This window comes from Hippocampus zosterae, chromosome 1, assembly GCF_025434085.1.
Source record: "Hippocampus zosterae strain Florida chromosome 1, ASM2543408v3, whole genome shotgun sequence".
Lineage (NCBI taxonomy): Eukaryota > Metazoa > Chordata > Actinopteri > Syngnathiformes > Syngnathidae > Hippocampus > Hippocampus zosterae.
In genome coordinates, this window is record NC_067451.1 from 2,746,507 (window position 1) to 2,763,837 (window position 17,331).

Genomic DNA, 17,331 nt, shown 5'->3' on the forward strand with positions numbered 1-17,331 from the left:
GCTAACAAGGAGCATCAATTAGGTTTCTAAACCTTTAAGCGACAGATATTGCAACACCAACAGTATAACAACATGTAGACAGACAATATAACAACACTCATAGGCATACATTCTGTGTCGTTTGCGAAAAATTGCTACGTCGTCGTGTCCTCGGGTGGCCGATACTTTTCAGAGCAGCACAATGTCCACTGAATCAGAGTCCAAAAACATGGCAAAAATGGATACATCATTTTTACATTTTATGACGTATCAAATACAATATTTAGAATGCATTTGAACAGATTAATGTAATTTCCATTCATTTCAGTGGGGAAAGATGATGTGAGATGTGTTGTGGGGTTCGAGGCCACAAGGACATTTTTGTATTTTTAATATTAGAGCCGATGCGGCGCGTAAGTGCATAATACATTGCTCACCGAGAGGACAAAGGTTAATGAAACGTTTGCAGGTACAAGCGCTGACCCCCCAACATTTTCGATCCTGGCAACCTGCGCTCTCTAAAAGCGGACGCCGTTCGTTTTAGTCGTCATTACACTCGCCTTTGGCGCGCTGCCCGTGCATGCCATTGCGGCCCATCGCTCTCCTCCACTCTGTCAGGTTACCCTTGTTTGAAATATCCTGTTGAATAATGAATGGGAGCCCATCAGTTTGAAACCGTAATGGTCAAACCTTGACGAAGCGCCACTCCAACATCACTAATCGTTCCCTGGCAGTGCTTTCAAATGGAGCTTGCTTGAACGTCAACGCCATCTACATTTTGGGCAGAGTGAATAAAAATCAAGCTCGTGTCCTTGCTCCGCTTTTCTGCTGAGGGACCCGATGACGATTATAGCGATGTTGTCTCCGACCCAAGCCATTGCCCCCAAAGAACCGCTTGCGAGCTGTCAAGACATCACCTCCGTGCCGTCGGGGTCGTAACCGTCGGCGTACATCCGAGGACGATGCGCCGCTGTTTTACCGTGCAGTCGAGGCGCACGCGTCGCATGTCATCCACATCTTCTCGGGCCACGTCGGAAACCCTCTCGCCACCTCTGGCGGCTCGCTTTAAGTTCAATCCTTTATGACGCTTTTTTTATTATTTTTTTTTTTTTGCATTGTGTGTGAGGTTAGTATAGGACTGCTAAATGCCCTTTAGGAGCCATAGCCAATGCAATACAGTTCCCCTTTCACCTCCTCTTGAAATAACTTGAATAACCACTACTTATAATACGGTTACAATACGGTTACATAATACTGATGTAACCGTATTGGCCCAAATATACTGTAAGACGATCCTGATTATAAGACGACCCCCTCTTTTTCAAGACTCAGGTTTGAAAAAAGACTTTTTGAACACCAAATTAATTTTTATACAGAAAATAATTACACTACGTCTAAAACAGAATGATTATAACAATATATTTGAGAGAAAAAGCATGCTATTTTGCCTCATTCAAATCTCAATATCTGAACATTTAAATATGTCAACAAAAGTGCAATCACATTCGTAAATGAATAGCTTCTGGTTTTTGAAACATCATAACTTCTCCTCAGCTGCCGGTTAACCTGGCCGATCGATCTTCGACCCACTTTTCTGCAGATTGTCGCTACGTTTCTCCATTTTCTGTTATCTCTTCTATGATTTTCTTCTCTTTTCTTTCTTACCGCTATTTTTATTTTTCTTCATTGTGACAGGTGTTCATTTTGGCATGGGGAGTCAAGTTCAGCATTCGCTTTAATGATGTCTGGCGCCATCTAGCGTCGTGACTGGATATAATGTCTAGACCCCGAATATCATACGACCCCCACTTTTTCAGTCTTATTTCAATGCAAAAAAACACACCGTCTTATATTTGGGCCAATACGGTATGTGGGAGAAGTGCCAAAAAGCCTTTCAAGATCAGCTTCCTTGTTTCCGAATAGCCATCATTGCGCAGTCTCCGATTTGGTGGAAAACATCTCCCGGGTAGACATTCATGACATCATGACCAAATGACGAATGCCTTCGCACATTATACAGCACACGGTATGTTGATATGCAGAAAGTCATTTAGATGGCGCACTGATAATTGTGTAACACGCAAGAGATGATTCCTCTCTTGATGAAGTCGTTGCTTTTGCATAATGAGTCAACGTGAATGCTGAGTGCAAAGGCCTACAGGCCGCCAAACTCCTTGCTTTGCGTGTCCTTTTGGGCGGCACTTCATGAAGTCTTCCCTTCACTCCCGAAGTTTCCGAATGAGGAGCGGCCACGCTTAGCACGGAGCGGCAACCGATACGCGGTGAAGTGAGGAGTTGTGTGTGTGTGTGAATATGAACGAATATGAAAAGGAGCCATGTGTTGGAGTCGGAGGCACTAACGCGCATCAACTTCTGCTTGGCTGAACTCTCCCTCACCTCACCGAAATCAGCGGCGCCTTTGGCACACAACGCCGGGAAGTGTGGAGCGATAGAATATCAACATTTGGATCCGTAACGCCTCGTTGCCACTTTGCCTCTAAAATATGCCACTAGATGGTCTACAAAGACTTTTGTCTTTGCTTCCTCCACTTTCTTTTTTACTACTTTTATCCTGTCTGCAAGCATGAATGCTTTTCTTTTCTTAACTACGTGGTCTGCAAAAGTCCGTTTCGTCGCCATTTTAGCAATGTAACGTTCGTGCTGCGTCTGAATCTAACAATAACAAATACTTCCTGGACTACTGCGCATGTGTAAACCAGTGTCGTGGTTGCGCTTGCCATTCGCGAACAAAGCAGTAGAGGTCGCTGTTGGATTAGCCTTCGTTATAATGAATCTCGTGGCGAGGCAAGAGCAGAGAAAAAGATTTCGTATTACGCAACGGGGTTTTTTTTCGTTGTATGGGGGGCAGGAGACTGGGAATGGTGTTAATGCATGACGATTTTTTCACACTAGGGGGTATTTTCGCCCATGTAGGTTTCGTTGTAGAGGAGTTTCACTGTATTAATCATTAGCATTAGCCTTATCATTTGCTTATATTACCTGATAGGTGAGCTAACTCCGAACCTCTTGTAGTTTTTCCCATAAAAATCACCCTTGACGTCACCTTTTTTTCTCAATCTTGGTGCCCGTGAAAGAGCCTTCTCGTCCTCGGAAAAGGTTTTTCTCCTCGATAATTAACAGCTAGCATCCTATCCAAACTGCTTACATATTTGCACCGCGCCCTTGTCTTCGCCCTCCTTTTGAATTTCCCAGAGGTGACACGCGAGGAATGAGGACACTCATTGTTGGGCCACCAAGAGCGAGGCCATACATTTTTAACCGGCTCTGACACTCTCATCCTCTCCCCACCTCGCCTCGGCCCGTCGGACAAGACTTGCTTGACTCAAACCTAGCGGGGGTGCCCCGCCCCTCCCCAACCAATTCACCTGAGATTGCAAAAGTCAGCGTCGCCCTCTCTCTCTCTCTCCTTTTCACTTGCCGCATGCCACGTGTGTGCTCTCGGCTATTGTCGATGACCTTCTGTTGTTGCGAAGAAAGGATTCACTCAGTGATAGTCTTTCTTCAGGCGAGCGCAACTTCCCGAGTCTCTTCGCGTCTTTTCACAAGTCCTTTCATTGTCGACTAGAAGCCGTGAAGAGAGAAGCTCTTCTGGTAAAGTAAACGCACTTGCTTTGTTGACAGTGGAAATACGCCGAGATGTGTAGTTGTGACCGCCCTAACCTAAAGCCTTCGTCCTGCCTACGATATCGTGAAGTAGCTTTTGTGTCATCCTACGAACAAACATTGTGTAATAAGAACGTCACCCTTTCCGGGTGTGGGTAGAGAAAAAAAACCAAAACCAAAAACCTTTGCCATAAAAACGCAATTACACCTGAAATAGCTACCGCAACGGCGGAATCAATCTCCCCGGGACAAGGTCTCGATAAAAGCAACCGCATCATCAATCAGCGCCAACGAGCTTCATGAAATATTCACGTGAGATGCACACGAGGAGATGGATGTCAACTCTTAGCTAAGAGATCATGCGTGGTGTGTTTGTCCACCAACAAGGCTATTTTGAGGGCCTCTCACTCACCAGCCAGCCAATCAATTTTCATGATGTATCGATCAGTCAGTTGGTTTTCACTCGAAACCATCACGTTGCATTGCTGTAAACGAGCCAGTTGGCCACGGAACATAAACGACTGAACTTTGCCTTTGGTTAGGCATTCCATGGTCAGTATTGTTCCTCTTTTTCCCGAACCAAAGAATTCACTTCACTCTTGTTGAAAGTTTGCAAAGCGGCTGCTCTTCAATACGGTTGATAGGGCCAAGTTGGGGTGGCAAATTTCAGAGCTTCGACCTGGCTGAAGGCGCAGCGTCCTGTTGCGGCGAGGTTTCAATGCCCACAACACTTCGAAAATTTAAATGGCTGTCGGCTGGAATTTTTAGAATCTGATCGTATTGGCCCGAATACAAGACGGCCCTGATTATAAGACGACTCCCTCTTTTTCAAGACTCAAGTTTGAAAAAAGACTTTTGAACACCAAATTAATTTTTATACAGACAATTATTACAGTACATCTGAAACAAATGATTATAACAATATATTTGAGAGAAAAAGCATGCTATTTTGCCTCATTCAAGTCTTAATATCTGAACATATAAATATGTAAACGAAAGTGCAATCACATTCGTAAATGAATGGCTGCTGGTTTTTGAAACATCATAACTTCTCCTCAGCTGCCGGTTAACCTGGCCGATCGATCTTCGACACACTTTTCTGCAGATTGTCGCTACGTTTCTCCATTTTCTGTTATCGCTTCTATTATTATTATTCTATTTCTTTCTTACCGCTTTTTGTTATTTTTCTTCTTCGTGCTACTGCTATTTTTATTTTTATTCTTCGTGACAGGGGTTCACTTTGGCCTGGAGAGTCAAGATCAGCATTCGCTTCAATGATATGTGGCGCCATCTAGCGTTGTGAATGGGTATAATGTCTCGACCCCGAATATAAGATGGCCCCCACTTTTTCAGTCTTATTTCAATGCAAAAAACACACTCTTACATTCGGGCCGATGCGGTAATTTCGAAAATTTCAGCACTCGTAGCGTAAATTCATTCATTCATTCATTCATCTTCCTAACCGCTTGATCCTCACTAGGGTCGCGGGGGGTGCTGGAGCCTATCCCAGCTGTCTGCGGGCAGTAGGCGGGGGACACCCTGAATCGGTTGCCAACCAATCGCAGGGCACACAGAGACGAACAACCATTCACACTCACACTCACACCTAGGGACAATTTAGAGTGTTCAATAAGCCTGCCATGCATATTTTTTTTGGAATGTGGGAGGAAACCGGAGCACCCGGAGAAAACCCACGCAGGCCCGGGGAGAACATGCAAACTCCACACAGGGAGGCCGGAGCTGGAATCGAACCCGGTACCTCTGCACTGTGAAGCCCACGTGCTAACCACTGGACTACCGTGCCGCCCTAGCGTAAATTTATTAATAATAAATAATAAATTTAATTTTTTTTTGCCATTTTTTTTGTCCATTGCTTGGTGACAGCACGAGGGAGGTTCATTCTCTGCTGCTCTGCTCTCTGCTCCACTAAAAAAGAAAAATGTTCTTGATGGAGTCACAGGCATTGAACATCCTCCCCCTCCCAGCTGCCTACCTTAACCGCCTTTGGGTCTCTTCCTTCAGTCATCCCTCCCCAAGCCGCCTGCTCCAAGACCGTGAATCCGTCTCGGCCTTCACCTTAGACGGGTCTGAAATGAAAAGCATTGTGTTTGTTCTCTGAGCCGGCGCCGCTTCCAAATTGAACGGGATGTTGCAGCCCCGCTCGGTTCCTCTTGGCCTTCCCGTTCGCATCATGGGCCATGCGCTCCATTATGTGCGCTGTTCCCCACTGCCATGCTTGCCAACGCGTGATCCACCTCTGCGCGGGTGTGTTCAAACATGATTGCACGTCAGCTCCAAAAAAAAGCTTTTGCTCTTTCTTGATTTGTGCACGTACTTGTTTTTTGTTGGTTGTTTTTTTTTTTTTTGTCTGTGTCGCTAGCTCTAATCCCGTCTGCTCCGACACCTTGTAACTTGGAATCCATCAGCGTCCAGCTACTTAAAGTCACTTTGACGCCGGCACTGTGGATCCAGGCCTAAAGACAAAATCATGTAAATGTGACATTTTAACTGTCTGACATCAGCGGAAAAATATTGCCGCGTGAGCGTCGTGCTACAAAGAATTTGACTATCTTTCAGTCAACACATTGCACCGACGACACAATTTTTAGACTCTAATGTACCTTTTCCCAGGCCCCAAAAATGGACGGAATGTCTCCAAGCCAGAGTTATCATATATGCTGGCCCGGTGGACCAGTGGTTCGCCCGTTGTCCTCACAGTGCAAAGGTACCGGGTTCCATTCCAGCTCCGGCCTCCCTGTATGGAGTTTGCATGTTGTCCCTGGGCCTGTGTGGGTTTTCAGTTCCTCTCACGTTCCAAAAACATGCGTGGCAGGCTGATTGGACGCTCTAAATTGTCCCTAGGTGTGAGTGTGAGCGCGGATGGTTGTTAGTCTCTTTGTGCCCTGCGATTGGCTGGCAACCTGTTCAGGGTGTCCCCCGCCTACTGCTCGAAGACGGCTGGGATAAGCTGCAGCACCCCCACGATGCTTGTGAGGATAAGCGGATTGTAAAATCTCGATATCGATATAGATAGATAGTATTTGTCGAGATATAGTTTAAAAAAAAAGCCACTCATTGTTGTCGCTTAAACTTGACTACAATTCTCAAACGGCTGTTTGAGCTTTCCTTTACAGACGAGGAACAATACCGAAATTAGTGTATTTAAAACGAATCCCGAAAGCTCAGGTCCAATGTCAAGACGAAAAAAGAACATTTCCATGAGATTACCGTATTATTACCGTATTATTAAGTGTAGTTTCAGTGACTTTTCATTTTTCTTCAAGCCTTTTCATTTTTATTTTATTTTGTGAGCAAATTTTTTTTTGTTTATCCATTTTTGGTTTTCGTGATTCTATTTGTTTTTCGTTCACGACAATAACCTTAGTCCTACCTCAACCGAACCAAATAGAGAACAAAATGGACAACAAATGGAACTTCCACATTCCTTGTCTGTTCATTCATTCATTCATCTTCCGAGCCGCTTGATCCTCACTAGGGTCGCGGGGGGTGCTGGAGCCTATCCCAGCTGTCCTCGGGCAGTAGGCTGGGGACACCCTGAATCGGTTGCCAGCCAATCGCAGGGCACACAGAAACGAACAACCATTCGGACTCACACTCACACCTAGGGACAATTTAGAGCGTCCAATCAGCCTGCCATGCATGTTTTTGTAATGTGGGAGGAAACCGGAGCACCCGGAGAAAACCCACGCAGGCCCGGGCACAACATGCAAACTCCACACAGGGAGGTCGGCGCTGGAATCGAACCCAGTACCTCTGCACTGTGAAGCCGACGTGCTAACCACTGGACTACCGGGCCGCCCATCCTTGTCTGTTCAGCTTTTTTCCATTTTTGGTCTCCCCAAAGAGGAAACGCTTCATTCAGGTTGGATGCTCAAAGAATTCCTCCTGCATTACCTTTTTTTTTTTTGAATACAGAAAGAGTGAGCCTTGCTTGCATAATCTATTTCTTTATTCTCAAATGACGTCTGCCCGGAGGCTTGTAAATATGCTCACATTATGCACACACGTACACGTGGTGTTTTTCAGAGTTCTCTATTTGTGTCTCGCTGTCCATATGTGTATGCGCGTACACAAAGCTGCGTGTCACCTCGCATCTTCTCAAGCCCCGTTCGTGCTACTTCCCTCTTGTGAGTCACAAAGCGGCACCGCCGTGCCCGTGCATGTTCCCGCTCGCTCGGATTAAGAACTGCGCCCGCCAAAGGAGAGACGAATTGTTTTATTCTTTTCCAGGGAGGGCAGACATCGCTTGTGTGTTTCATCACGTCGCTCCTCGCTTGTGGCCTCCTCACGGGAGCAGACGATGAGGCACAGGAGCAGGAATGAGCGAGATTGCGAGCGTTGCATGCAAAAGGAGCCATGGCCCGGATCAATATGCCCACCCGGTGGAGGGATGCTAAGTGAATTGAGAGGCCCGTAATGAGCTCGGTGTCTTCCGGGGTGGGTGACATTAAACACATTGCTCACGGGGTGCACGCAGCGGTGTGGGTTGTCTCGTCTCCCCGCTCAAATTTGAATGGACGCTGCGAAGTTGCGTTATTGAGTTCAACATGAAGGCCCTGAGTCATTACTCTTTGCCGGCCTTGCAGTGTTTGCTCTCATTCTTCTTGGCCTCCGCTGATGCTGCAAAGTGTCACAAATCCGCCAATGTGAGGATTTTTGCAAATGGACGCCGGCACCTTCTGTGGCCTTCAGGGTCGGGGGGGGGCCTTTGAGGATCAAAGAGATAAAAGCCGATTTTGCTTTCGCGGATGGACGTTGTTGGAAGTGCCCTGCGATGATGGCTGCAACGTCTCCAGGCGGACGTCGCGGGTGGCCCTCCATATGCGACTTTTTTTACTTTTAAAAGGACCGTAGTTACTTGACTGATCACTTGATATTATTACCAGTAGTAAATCTGACTGATTACTTGATTTAAAAGTAACTCAATGGGATTACAGGTGACTCTATCTGTTATTTTCAGCACACACTGGCAACCCCGCTTCACGTACAAATGGCATGCTTACTTTATTGCATATTACCGTTCATGTGTAATAACGTTTTTTTAAAAAAATAAAATAAAGCTGTCCTTTTTAAATTCAATAATTGCCTTTATTATAATATAATAAAGGCAATTATATACTGCCTTTATTATTATAATACAATAATATAATGATGTAAATAATTTTACCCCCCAAAAAATGTGTCTTTCTGGATTTCACCGAATGTAAATGTTTACTTGTTTTTATTAAAAAAAATACAATTTAAAAAGGTTTTTCTCGACTTCACCTAATTACAATTCATTTTATATATATATATATGAAATGATGGATCTATATTTAACCGTTAATACAGTAATGGTAAATGATTTATAATGTACATTGTTTAGGATTGTAAGCACCCCCCCTCCCCCCCAAAAAAGCTCTTGCGTTATCTGCAGTCCAGCTGCTCACAACCTGTTGGGACTTTGGAAGCTTGAAGGTATCGTGCTGTGACTATTTCTTCGAATTTGATATCAACTTTTTGAAGCTAGATAACACTCTGTCGTCAGTACAGCATGTATAACCAAGATTAATATTCTCATCTTTAGCTTTCACAGGATTCCCAACTTGATAATATATAAGCGGAAAATGCGACCTGGCGTGTACGTGACGATACTCACCTCACCCCCCAAACAAAATGGCGTAGAAGACCTCATCCCATAATGCAGGGGTGTCAAACTCATTTTTGTAACTGGCCACTTTGGAGTCTTCCCTCGGAGGGCCTTTACTTCGACAGTGAAACCGAATAAATCATGAAATCGTATTATACTTGCACGCAACAAATTGATGGATAACTAGTTTAGTTATACTAGTTATACTAGTGACAATTTGACATTCCGGTACATATTTTAGCAAGGATCAAGGAAGTTGACGCACGTGATTTGCTTTCACGGGCCACATAGAATGATGTGGCGGGCCAGATTTGGCCCCCGGACCTTGAGGTTGCCACCTGTGCCATAATGCTTCACGGTTGAAGATGTAAATTGTTTCTCTTTATTACTTTTATATTCCATACTGTCATTGTTTGTTCCGTGCCTATACGTTAGTAGAAGGCTTGTTGCCTTTATTTTATTATTTGGTAGCAACCAATTTTCTTGACCGGGCACATTACCAATGTATTTTTTTCACAGAGGATAAAGAATATATGCCTGTGAGTATTTTAGCATCTGTTACGCCATCATTTCTGTTCTATTATCCGTTGCTTGAAGGTCAACAAGATGAGATTCTTGATGCTAATTAATCGTTGGACTGTCGATGCCGTTTTCAATGATGTGTTAGCATGACGCTAGCTGGGCGTGCATTCCTCAGGCACAGTTCTTTGAATTGCACAACATGTCATCGTTTGTTGTTTAGACGATGGTGAACTTCAAACGAGGATGGCATGAAGCATCTTGAAGCCCCGCGTTTTATTTTGAAGTCGGCTGTGGAATGAAAGTACTTTTTCACCTCAGTGGCGATTTTCTACTACTGTATAGATGCTTGTGCAGAGAGGATGAAGCGAAAGAAAGAGCTTTTTGGAGTTGAAAGATATGGCGCAAGCAAGCCGCTGTCTCTCTTTCCCCCTCTGTCGGCTCGTCTTCTTGTTATCTACGTCAGCCTTCTCTGACTTTTTTTTTTTTTTCCCCTGCGTGCTGTCTCACTCGGTCGCCCCTGAAACCCTCGCCTCTTTTTCTCTCTCAGATAAGGCCGGCGGAGCTGCAGGCTGCTGGGCTGGTTAATTGGAAGAGGGAAGAGTCTCAAGGCCTGGCCAGTGAGCCTTGTGCTTTGCTACCCAAAAACATCTCCAGGCACCAGGACAGCCACACGCATGCTGGCGGGCACGCACACACGCACGCACACACAGCGCCACCCACGCACTCAAACCTAATCGGCCATATTCCCTCGGCGCCCACAGCAAGCATTTCACGCATGCACATCATCTCAACAGGAAGTAGTTGAGTATCTTACTCGGGAGAGATAAAGTTGCATACTGTAAACATGCCGCAGTTGCCCCCAGCTGCCTTGGATGCCACTTGAACATTCCGGCGACAAGCCTCACTGAATGTGTCGCAGCGCGACAGCAATCGGTGAAATGGTCCCTATCGACATAGCGGCATTGTTGTTGTCGTTAATGAAAACAAAATAACGCAAAAACCAACCTTGGAAAAACATTTTCATTAATGAAAAGGCAACTGCTTTAAAACCCATCCCTCTGAAATTAGAGCTTACGTTTATTAAAACAAGCGACAAAATGTGCGCTTTTGTATTTGTCAGTGAATATACATGAGCCTTCGGGTTTCATTTTAATATTAATATTAAATATTAATATTTATTTGGGGATTGCTGTACATGCAGAGGGTAGAAAAAAGGTCAAACAGTCGTTGAGAATTATATTTAACTCTCCATTATTACACAATTTAGTGCTTTTTTTTTTCTTGCACTCAATAAATCCTCCATACATTAAAAAAAAAACTAATACTAAATCTAATTAAAAAAAATAAATGTCTCGTGATTAAAAAAAAAAAAAAGAATGTATCCCAAAATTGTCAAATGGACATTTTTTTTACAGTCTCTCTCCATTGAACAGATTTTCACCAATTCCATGTGAGTCTGGAACAAGTCTGTTCCTCAAGGCACCTTATTCAGCCTGTTTTGGATTTCTCCCTCCTCCACACCCCCGATTCAAGTGATCAGCTCATGAGCGAACTCTGACTAGCCTGATAACGGTTCTGATCATTTGAATTTGGTGTGTTGGAAGAAGGAGACTTCAAAAAGAGGCTGCGTCGGGATTCTCGATGACCGGACATGTGCGGTCTAGCGCAGGCTTGGGAAGTCCGGTTCCTCAAGAGCCAGATTCTAACTGTTTTGGATGCCATCCTCCTCCAAAACACTTAATTCAACTTTTCCTGATCATATCAGGCCTCTACGGAGCTCTCGAGGTACTGGAGTTCCCTCGCCCTGGTCTCGAGCATCCAAGATCCAACACACGAGCTGTATTTTTTAAAAATAGAACTAGCTAAACTGGGGCGGCCCGGTAGTCCAGTGGTTAGCAGGTCGGCTTCACAGTGCAGAGGTACCGGGTTCAATTCCAGCGCCGACCTCCCTGTGTGGAGTTTGCATGTTCTCCCCGGGCCTGCGTGGGTTTTCTCCGGGTGCTCCGGTTTCCTCCCACATTCCAAAAACATGCGTGGCAGGCTGATTGAACACTCTAAATTGTCCCTAGGTGTGAGTGTGAATGGTTGTTCGTTTCTGTGTGCCCTGCGATTGGCTGGCAACCAGTTCAGGGTGTCCCCCGCCTACTGCCCGAAGACGGCTGGGATAGGCTCCAGCACCCCCCCACCCCCCCCCCCCCCGCGACCCTAGTGAGGATTAAGCGGTTCGGAAGATGAATGAATGAATGAACTAGCTAAACTGTGCGCACCATACTGGGAGTTGCTTCTAACAGTTTTGGGGGTCAAAACATCCAAAGCTACATTTCAGCTTGCGCAGCGATCGTATCCCCCCCCCCACAACCCCCACCCCGATTCACCTTGTCAAGGTATCCGAGCCAAAACGACGAGGCGACGAGGACTCCCGCTGAAAATCGAGATTAATCTGCGCAGCTAACGGCAAGGCTAAAGCTCTTGATCTGCTTCATTAGCATCTCCTCATCGGGGATAAATGCAGTTAGCGCCGCCGTTCTACTGCCGGCTTAGAACTGACGAGCGCCCATCAAAGCACCGAGGAGCGCTCGCATCTGGATGGGCCAATCAGGGAGTTTGCCGTTTGATTTTTGCCCATTCTTTTTATTACCTCCGCCAAGGAGGATGGGTTTGTTTTTCTTTTTCTTTTTCAGTTTTCTGGGTCAAACCCGGGAAAATCTTGCCGTCCAACGAACCTAGGTGGCACTTCTTCTCCCTCCATTCGCAAGCCACCACATCTGTTTGTTGCATGTTGCCCATGCTGAATATTAAAAGTTTCTCGTCGCGAGTCTCTGGTTAATTAGCGCGCGGCAGCAGAGGCCTCATGCTGTCGTACGCTACCCCGCTGAGCTTCTTACAGGATCGAATTAATGACTCCTGCCTGACTTGAATATGCGGCGTTTGAGTGCGTGCACGCGTGCGTTCTGTTGGGTCGTAAGTGTGCACTAACGGCGTATAATCCTCACGGGCTGATGTTTGTGCAAATGAATGAATATGTAAATACGGCTTTGGGTGAGACTTCCTTTATTCTTTGTATGGAATATTACAGTATGACTTATTTTATTTTTTTTCAAACCCATTGCAGACTTCAGAAATGAAGGACATGCAAATGAAAGACATACATGCACACACAGGTTATGTAGCATTGGTAGCTAGGGACGTATAACTATTTAATTTGAAAAGAGGATCCGGATCTCGGACTGTTTTTGAGTATTCGTACACTGCTACATATGCTATTTACTCTGTTCTTCATGCCGCACAACTCCAAGTCCAACTTTGCCACAAATGACGATATAAAAACATGAAATGGGACAGCTTGCGCCATGAAGTCCTCCGGTGATGGGGTTGGGGCATTGCGGGTGAAAGGGGGGTTGCGTCGAGATCCCGATGCCAACGTCTCCCACGGGGTTGATGTGGGAGGAAATGGGTCGCTTCTCGCTCACATGACCATGCAGCTATCCCGAGGCGTTGCGCAGCTTCACTTTGACAAGGAGTCGGGTCAGGGTGTGCAGATTGCGCTTTCACTCGACTTGCCTCTCGCGTTGCCAGTGAGAGAGCTGTCCGTTTTCATAAGGCAACAGCTGAGACGCATACGGGAATGAAACGAAACGCAACGCACTGGATTTCTTCCTTTGTGCCGCGTCTTCCGTTTTCGATGCGGAACACGGGATACGGTTTTGTCTGGAGCCTGTGTTTTCACAACAAAGAGTGAAATCCTTCAGTTTGGCTCAAATGGAGAGATTTGAAATGCATGTGTGAATTAAACCGCCTGATTTTAACTGCCGCAGCTCCACTGGGGCTGCGAGCGCGATCAAGGCATTGGCAAATGTACACACGAGCACTAGCGGGAGAGCTGGAGTTACTGGAGGCCTCCGGTCTTGTTAAGCTTCTTCAGTGTCCTTGGATTTTGGCAGTCGCTCGCTGCCACCAACCCGACTTGGGAAAAGCTAGATATTCAGTTTGAGACGTCGATGCGCAAGGCTTTCGGATGTCACACGGTTGCCTCTTCGGCAAACAAAACCGGACTGTGACGAAAGCAACAGATTGGATCGCTCTGTTATGCCCGACGCATTCGTTACGCCATCTCCCCGCCACACATGCTATCCAATCGAAATGACAAAATTCCGCTGAATTGAACATTTAGATGATTCAGCCATTCAATTTTCAGATACTTTAGATCACTGGTGTCAACATCAAGGCTCGGGGGCCAGATCTGGCCCGCCGCGTCATTTTATGTGGCCCGCCATAGCAGATCATGTGTGTCAACTTGCACGATCGTTTCTAAAATCTGTACCGTTTCTAAAATCTGTACTGTCAAATTGTCATGCGCAATAAATAACATTGAGATTTTGTAATAATTTTTTGACCCTGTTGATGCTCACTTGAAGAATAAGTGAACAAACAACAAACGAAGAGTTGACTGATTTAAAAATTATTAATCATTTAATTATCCTTTCATTCATTCATCTTCCGAGCCGCTCGATCCTCACTAGGGTCGCGGGGGGTGCGGGAGCCTATCCCAGCTGTCTTCAGGCAGTAGGCGGGGGACACCCTGAATCGGTTGCCAGCCAATCGCAGGGCACACAGAAACAAACAACCATTCGCACTCACACTCACACCTAGGGACAATTTAGAGTGTTCAATCAGCCTGCCATGCATATTTTTGGAATGTGGGAGGAAACCGGAGCACCCGGAGAAAACCCACGCAGGCCCGGGGAGAACATGCAAGCTCCACACAGGGAGGCCGGAGCTGGAATCGAACCCGGTACCTCTGCACTGTGAAGCCGACGTGCTAACCACTGGACTACCGGGCCGCCCTATAATTTCATTATTAATTAATTAATTAATTAATTTGTTGTGGACAACTAATCATACTATGCGATGATTAAACATGAATTCGTAACTCCAAAGTGGCCCTCCACAAAAAACGAGTTTGACACCCCTGGTATAAATGGATACAGTGTGACCTCTCTTGACGAACGTCTCTTCATACGAAATTTGAAAGTTATGGAACACCTCAACAGGAAAATAATGCCTCTTGTTATGAAATAAATTTCAAGATACTAAAGATAAAAATGTCGTACGGCCTGCTAATCGCAGCTCCGATTTTCCTGAATGCAACAGTCCTATAGCTGATCTGCCATTTGCTATACCGAGCATCATCCTGGGATCCCATTAGCTAAGATGGGTCCCTCTTACTCAGACTTACGTGTCTGTGTGTGTAGATCGATGAATAGATAGATATGCGTCCATGGAGCATCCTTGTCATTCACCCCTGGCGCCATGAAGCTCTCCGGTAGTTTTATATGGATGTGAATCACCCAGGGAAATAAAAAAGTGTTCACCAGTCGGGCGATCGCTCACTCCGCTGATGTTTGCCTTGCACATTTTCAAAGGATTGTTAAAAGCCGACAAGAGCAAACGTCCTCGGATCAGTTGTTTACAAAACGCCAGGCAAAAACCACTTCTGAGAGAGAACATGAACTAACGAGGACAAAAAAAACACCAAAACTACAAGAACGCAGTTAAAAGTTAAATGGCAATCATTTTGATTCTTTGTTTGTTTTTTACATTATGCACGACTCTTATTAATTGTGCGATCATCTAATTGTAACATGCATTTGTTACAATTTTTTGGATGCATTTTTATACTTTAGGAAACATTTATGTCTGAAATTTGGGGGTCTCGGAACGGATTAGGTCGTTTATATGGAAAACGCGTCTCTACTTACAAAATTTTCAAGTTAAGAAATGTCTTCCAGGCCATATGAATTTCGTAAGTAGCGGTACCTCTGTATACGTGTCGAACTCCCCAAATTCCCGTTTGAAAAGTCCTCCTTCACGCTTCAAACGCAAGCGGAGGATTGTGACTTCTCGTTCTTATTAAAATAAGCACGGGCCAAAGAAAAGCAGCAATATATCGCCTCCCAACCTCTCAGAGCTGATGAGCACCCTCGGTCCTCCCTCGTCTTCCCCTGTCAACATCTCGCCTCGGAGAGGTTGATTATGCGGATGACACACTCTCCGGCCCGCCTGCGCTTTTAATCCGACGCCATCACTGTCAGGAGAGCAGAACAGGGAGCGACGTTCGGGGAAGAGTGACGGAATGGCGAGCCAAGTCTCAGGGTCAAGTCCATCTATTCAAATTTGCGCTCGGTCGGCGGCGCCATCCCGTCAATTCCGTTGGATTCAATACTGTGTGTGTTTGCATATGTTTGCCGCCACTAATGACCCGACGACACGTAGATGTGTGCTTCAGCACATCTCAAAATCCATATTCCGCCGCCAATGCCAAACGAGCCTCATTTGCATCATCGAGCTTCGCAGCACTTGCCGCAGATACGCTAACTGAACTTTGTTCTCATAATGTTAGGTACATTTGTTTCAACAAAAATGTTTTGTCTGACTTTTCCAGATCCGGCCTCGTCTCGCCCCTGTCATGATGGGACTCATACTTCCCTAATTCGTCCTGCTCCTGAGAAGAATGGCTGTCCACTGAAATCAGTTCTTTGGTCCCGAGAGAGACCAGGAGGCTTCACAAGGTCCTGCCTTTAACCTCCCCTTTCCGATTATGCTCTATTATTTTTCATTCCATTCCTCAGAATCCTAGAGGCACCATCTGATGGAGAGGCGGAGGAGAGTTAGGATAAGAACAAAGAATTAGATCAGGCAGATCTGGAAAAAGAACTGCTGAGTCGTTAGGAAAATTGGAAGTAAAAAGCCCCTGCTAGGCTTTTTCTGCGGTAGCTCCAAGAGTGAATAATTGTAACTCATATTTCAAATCTAAAAAAAAGCTCCTACCTCTGAACTTCTATCATGATGAGGGGCTTTCGATTCCCGTGTTGGCCCTTGTTGCCGCTGGCCCTCGTCGGTCTGCTCTCCAGAGTGAGGACGCTGGAGTTTGGGGGGGCGCCCGGCCAGTGGGCCCGCTACGGGCGCTGGGAGGCCGGCTCGGTCGGCGAGTTGAGCTTCAGCCTTAAGACCAACATCAGTAAAGCTTTAGTCCTCTACCTGGATGATGGTGGCAACTGCGACTTCCTGGAGCTGCTGATCGCCGGCGGACGCCTCCAGCTGCGCTTTGCCATCCACTGCGCCGAGCCGGCCGTTTCGCACCTGGAGACGCGGGTCAACGACGACCGCTGGCACATGGTCTTGCTCACCCGCAACTACCGGGAAACCCTCCTAATGGTGGACGGCGAGACCAAAGTGGCGGAGGTCAAGTCCAAGCGGAAGGAGATGGCCGTGGTCAGCGACCTGTTTGTGGGCGGCATACCGCCCGACGTACGCCTCTCCGCGCTCACCTCCAGCACAGTCAAGTATGAACCCCCCTTCATGGGCTTGATCTCCAACCTGAAACTGGGAGAGACACCGCCCACCCTGCTGAACAGCCAGGGCATCCACAGTGACCTGGAGTACCTGTGCACCAAACAGAATCCCTGCTTCAATGGAGGCTTTTGCTCTGTCCAGTACGGAGAGGTTCAATGCGACTGCACCCACACCCGCTTCAAGGGGAAATACTGCAAGGAAGG

The 17,331-nt window shown here is 46.2% G+C and overlaps 1 protein-coding gene across 10 annotated transcripts in view; it reads left to right on the forward strand.

Moving 5' to 3' along the window:
• The window catches only part of LOC127601505 (neurexin-2-like), a 344,756-nt gene that overhangs the window by 23,253 nt on the left and 304,172 nt on the right, over positions 1 to 17,331 (forward strand). For all 10 annotated transcript variants that reach the window (XM_052066883.1, XM_052066919.1, XM_052066875.1 and 7 more), the window contains exon 2: positions 16,218 to 17,330. In XM_052066883.1, the coding sequence (XP_051922843.1) occupies positions 16,619 to 17,330 (712 nt within the window). In that variant the 5' untranslated portion in view covers positions 16,218 to 16,618. The remainder of the gene's footprint in view (positions 1 to 16,217; position 17,331) is intronic.